General features: G+C 37.3%; 1 protein-coding gene across 1 annotated transcript in view; it reads left to right on the top strand.

The window, feature by feature from the left end:
* Positions 1–6149, top strand: part of tep1 (telomerase-associated protein 1) — a 35356-nt gene that overhangs the window by 28750 nt on the left and 457 nt on the right. The window contains exons 49-54 of the mRNA XM_030160233.1: positions 33–151; positions 790–933; positions 1816–1915; positions 3837–3948; positions 4082–4164; positions 5969–6073. Of these exons, the coding sequence (XP_030016093.1) occupies positions 33–151; positions 790–933; positions 1816–1915; positions 3837–3948; positions 4082–4164; positions 5969–6073 (663 nt within the window). The remainder of the gene's footprint in view (positions 1–32; positions 152–789; positions 934–1815; positions 1916–3836; positions 3949–4081; positions 4165–5968; positions 6074–6149) is intronic.

The following is a 6149-nucleotide window of genomic DNA, read 5'->3' on the forward strand; positions in this document are numbered from 1 at the left end:
TGACTACAAGGCTGTTTGTTTGTTTGTGTCAGGCCTCAGACAGCCCCATTAGAGCCATCTGCTCCATCCCCGATGGGCAGTTTGCCGTCAGCTCTAAACTTTGTGTTGAGCTGTGGAAACTGGTGTGGAACCGTCAACATGGCACTGCAAGGTAAAAACAGCTGTATTTACTCAGAGACGTTACAAAGGAATGATTTACAGCAAAAACTTAAAACAACAGAAGAAAACAAAAATTTATTGTTGAGACCACATATTTTTGCATTAAAGGCACAGTCATAGTCATTGTAGATGCAGTTTTTCTCAGATTGGTGACCACCTTCTGGCCATTTTTTTTGTTACAGACACTAAGATGCCCTTTTTATGCTCAAACCTGTAACTGACCTATTGACAACCCCAGTCAAGTGTAAAATGTTCCTCCGTCAGTTTTAGTGCCATTTACTTTTCCAGCCTTCCCTCTGGGGCAAGAGAAAACATTAAACATTTGATATGGTTTGTAAACTTTCAAATAAAGAAATTAGTTTTCCTATTGCACTGTTGACTAAGGTGCACTTTTTTTAACCAACAGTAATAGTTTGTGAGATTTTGGGAATCACTGCCTTCTGCTTTCATTTACATTTTACACATTGTCCTAACTTTTTGGAATTGGGGTTGTATGTGTAGCAAATTTGTATATTGTTGGGTATTTTTGTGCTCAAAAGATCAATAAATTAAGGGTTGTAACTAAGGTAAGAAGAGTTGTCATTCTGCTGTAATGTGTCCTGCTCCTTCCTGTCTATCTATTGCTTCCAGCCTGGTGAAAGTCAGCACATATAGTGTGGAACAACCCACAGTCCGCCTCGTGTACTGCTCTGTTCTGGTTGGAATATCTGCCAGTGGAATCATATCTGCAGTGTCCAGTGATGACTCCAACATATGGCAGCACACCATCCACAAGTAATGACACATTTATATGTTTTCATATTGTAATCGTCTTTCAGGGATCGATTTTTAAGTGATTTGAATATGAACATCAGGAAAAAGTGACCTTTAAAACCATACAGTCCGGTCCATTTATATTTGGACAGTGACACAGATTTTCTCATTGTACCTCTGTGCACCACCACAGTGGCTTTGAAATGAATCAGTCAAGATGTGATTGAAGTGTGGTCTTTCAGCTTTAATTCAAGGAGTTAAAGAAAAATATTGCATTAACCAAATTACAACCATTGTAAATATATACGCTCAATTTCCAGAGCTTGAAAAGTTATTGGACAACTGACTGACAAACAGCTTCATGTCCACATGTGTCCTGTTTCCTGGTTATTCTACAAAAAGTGAAGCAGATGATGGTCTAGACTTAATTCCAAATGTTGAATTTACATTTAGTAGCCGGTCACTGGAATGGTGCTTTTCATCTTGTTGCATATTCTATAACATTTTTGTCATCATTTATGTCGTATGTTGTCTTGTTCTTGTTTATTAACTATTCCAGAGAACAGGCTATAATTTCTATCATGAACCACAGTATTGACATGTATTTCTCTGCCAGTAAAACCATCTCCACGACCCATTTTGGTCTCTTCCCAAAGTTTGTAAAAAGCAGCTATAAACGACTCATTCTGATAATACTGAAGTAAATACATGAGCCCTTTTATTAAAGGCACAAAAACTTTCAAATAACGAAATTAGTTTTCCTATTGCACCATTGACTAAGGTGCACTTTTTTTAACCATCAATAGTAGTTTATCTACTGTTTTTATTATTATTATTATTATTATTATTTAATCTTACCCATTTTAGCTTAACATAATTGTGTTTTTTATTCATTTATTGCAGTTGGCATCAAAGTGTACGAATTCTTGGCCAAAGGCAAAATGATGAGAAAAGCGTGTGGCTGGTGGGAGAACAAGACAGAGAAGTTACCATCGGCTTTATGGTGAGTTCAAGCCAACCAGCAACTTTTTCATCCTCCCAACATCATTTCAGTTTTCACATCTCATTTTAACTCAAACATGTTCCATTTCAGAATCTAATGTCTTCATTTATGAAGTCAAAAGCGCTTGAACAAAATTGTCAAGGCTCTTTAAAAGTTAGATTGTGCAATGTGTTTATGTTGTGATGGCCCCACACCTTTTGGGCACTAGGGCCACAGTCAGCGGTGTTAAACATGCGGCCCGGGGGCCAAATCCGGCCCACCAGAGGGTCCAGTCCAGCCCTTGGGATGAATTTGTGAAATGCAAAAATGACACTAAGATTAGGGCTGGGTAAAAAAAAATCGATTTAATCGATCTTAGATCGATCTCATTTTAATTTTGCATAATTGATTAATAGTGGATGAGATCGATTTTTCAGAGCAGAACCGGGAGTACGCAGAACCGCGGACGGCTCCGTCTTGCGAACCCCTGGGGAAGACTTGGTCTCGTTCACGAAAAAGACACGGTGGGGAAACCCCCTCCGCTGTCCTCCGGCCTCAAACTCGAACCCTGGTCGTTCTTGGAATAATAACTTGGATCTGTACTATCACCTATGGCTGAGTATGGAGTTAGAGGAAGAGTAGAGCGACAATGTCCAACCGATATGCTACCCCCCCCCCCACCTCCCAGTGAGTAGAAGCCTCCAGCCATAAAACAGAATAAAGGTGAAGTCCGTTCTGATCCACTGTACAAACATCGCAATGTTTCTGTCTTGTTCATTATTTCAGAGCACATTCAGCAATTTACTGCTGAAATGTTATATTTATTTCCTTTCTAATATCAATATTGATGCTAGTATTGATGTGTTGCATGACTGCGGTACTCAAATAATCAGGTTACAACTCAAAATTGTACTTTGGTGTCACTAAATTACTCTCACTCAATCAATTAATACTGAATCAAATCGATATTGAATCAAATTGTGATTAATCGATTCAGAACCTTATGAATCGAAATCGAGTCGATAATGGAAATTGGCCATGATACCCAGCCCTAAGATATCAACAATCCTTTTAGTTCAGGTTCCACATTCAGAACAATTCAATTTAAAGTGGGCAGGACCAGTAAAAGACTATCATAACAGAAATAATGACAACTCCAAATTTTTCTCTTTGTAAATATAAATATATTCATGTATTTTCACTAAAACAAAGTATAATTTTGCAAAAAATGTAAATAACCTGAACAAATATGAAAAACGTTAAATGTCTTAAGGGAAGTAAGTACAATTTTAATGAGATTCTGCCTGTTACTAAATGTTTTATGTATTTTTTATATTATAATGTAAATGTGTAAATGATAAACTGAGGCAGAATATTGTTAAAATTATACCTATTTTTCAGTTTGTTCATGTAACTCACATCTTTTGAAAGGATAGTTTGTAGATGCAAACCTTTTCATAATGTAAATTAACTTTTTTCACTCTAAAACAGAGAAAAGTTTGGAGTTGTCATTATTTATATATTATTATGTTATTATTTTACTGGTTTGGCCTACTACAGATCAAATTTAGCTGAATATGGAACTGAACTAAAATGAGTTTGACAGCCCTGGTCTAGGTTGTCTTACAGGTGTGACTCGCCTATTTAAGCAGCTCAACATGAACGTTCATTCCCTCTGGGGTCTGCTTTCTGGCTTGGTCTCTTTGCTCTGGCCTGCCCTGGTCTGGTCCATCTGGCCCTGCTCCTCCTGACTGGCTTTTCTTTTGGTTGTCACGTAGTATTTAATTGTTGTTAGTTTTTGAGTTAATACGTCACTATTACCTTTTACCACCTCATCCGTCTGTTTTTTTCGTCAGCCTCAGAGCCGGGTTGTGACAGTGTATACAACACAAACAGTAAGTTTACTAACTCTGACTGTAACTGTTTCCCTCTTATCCTCCAGTTTGCGATGGGTCCAAAAACTAATCTCAACTCGGCTTTCAGCGCAGTGCTGTTTTCAAGCACTGATGATGAGAAGAATGGACCTACAATATCTGCTATAACTCTGGACAACGGTACTTTAAAACCTACTATTTCTTTTTCCACCACAGCTTTGATGCTATTTTCTGAACTTGAGTTATAGAAGTGCTGCTCTTATTGAATGCACCTGATTTCTGTTTGTTTATCATGTGGCTGGTGGTTTTTCAGAGTTTGTGGTGTGTGGAGACGTCAAAGGCAACATGTGGTTCAACCAGCCTCCAGAGCTTTCCTCCTGGAGCAGCAGAAAACCAGTAAGAGCTGAGAAAACTGTTCAGCTGTTGACTCTGCCACGTAACTGGAACTGACAAAGATAATTCACGTGACGACTTTAGGAAAAAATAGTTTCCTTAAATGAAACATTGCATATTTTACATGGAAGAGGGTAAGTGTTTTGTTTTTTTTTTTTTAATTCCTTATGAAAGAGAAGATTTTTTTTTTTTTTTTTTTTTTTTTTTAAAACAGGGAAAACAAATTGATGAGAAACTGATAGCATCACTCCCCAAGTCTTTCATGTCTATTGTTGTTTTATGTAGTGAACCTGCACCTATAACACCATATATACCACAGGTGTCAAACATGCGGCCCAGGGGCCAAATCCAGCCCACCGAAGGGTCCATTCTGGCCCACGGGATGAATTTGTGAAATGCAAAAATTACACTGAAAATATTAATCATTTTAGTTCAGGCTCCACATTCAGACCAATTCAATCTCAAGTGGGTCAGACCAGTAAAATACAATTATAATAACCTGTAAATAATGACAACTCGAACATTTTCTCATTGCAAATGTAAACATTTTTATGTAATTTTACAGTATTTATACTAAAACTAACGATCATTTCTCATAAAAAAGAATGACCTGAACAAATATGAACCTGAAATGTCTTAAGTGCAATTTTACCAATATTCTGCCTGTTATTAAATGTTTTGTGTATTTGTAGATCCACTTTGATCTGTAAGTTATAATGTACATGTGTAAATGATTAACTGAAGCATAAAACTGTAAAAATTGCACTTATTTTTCTTAAGAAATTTCAATTTGCTTCTGTTATTCACATTGTTTTAAAGGATAGTTTGTAGATGTAAACATTTTTATATTGTAATTTTACTTTTTTCATTCTAAAACATGGAGAAAAGTTTGGAGTTGACATTATTTATATATTATTATGTTATTATTTTACTGGTTCACCCCACTGCAGATCAAATTTGGCTAAATGTAGCCCTGAACTAAAATGAGTTTGACACCCCTGATATATACAATAAGTCATAAAGGTGTAGAAGTCATAATAGCATAATATGAAGACAAACTCCAAAAACCCAAGCCGATGCTTCAGATAATTTACATATACAACTTAACTTGTTTGTGTGGCTCCATCAGGAAAAATAGTTTGTCCAAGTATTTGCAGCACATTGAACTATAGTATGAACACAGATATTTTGTAAAACCAAAGTTGTGTGAACAGAATTATTGGACACAAGGGGGAAGTAAGCATTTGGAAAAATGTTAGTGTGGGCAGAGCATTAGCGACATCTAGTGGAGAAGTTAGAAACACTCTGAACACCGCCCTCATCCTCTACTGTGGTGGTTACAGAAAAAAAAGATTTATAAAAGTCCATCTTTCAGCCCAGTGTTTGTTTTGTCCACTCTGTGCTTTTTACTGTCATTACAGGATAACAGTAACGTCTCTTAATGATTGATGCCACTCAGTATAAAACAGAACAAGAATAAGGGGAAGTCTGTTCAGAGCGACTGTAGAAACATGGTGGACTCCATGAGCGGCGACCCCAGTTCCTGTTTTTTCAATTAGATTCTAAAATCCGCTAAATCATATACCTTAAAGTGCCCAATTTGCCCAGCGCAGACTCTAAAGCATAAATGTATTCTCTTTAAAATGATTCACTGACAACTTCTAGCAACTTCAGAGGAGCTCTTCACTTAAATCTTCATAAATCAAACCTGTATCTGCTAGTGACCTGCAGCTATGATGAATAAACCCCCTCTTCTGCCTTCACAAGCATCTAAACCACTGTTTGACTGGGACTGTTTCGTCTTCAGGCTCACAGTGACAGAGTCAGTGTGCTGAGACTCACCGGCAGCACCATCGTCTCAGCCTCCCACGACAGGACGGTCAAACTGTGGGACAGAAACACCAAGAAGCAGGTACATCACAGAACAGTACACATGACTCCTAATGTGTGGAGCTCATCTGAACTGTTTTGTTTCTACTCTAACTTGT

The sequence above is a fragment of the Sphaeramia orbicularis genome, chromosome 17, assembly GCF_902148855.1.
Source record: "Sphaeramia orbicularis chromosome 17, fSphaOr1.1, whole genome shotgun sequence".
Classification (NCBI taxonomy): Eukaryota; Metazoa; Chordata; class Actinopteri; order Kurtiformes; family Apogonidae; genus Sphaeramia; species Sphaeramia orbicularis.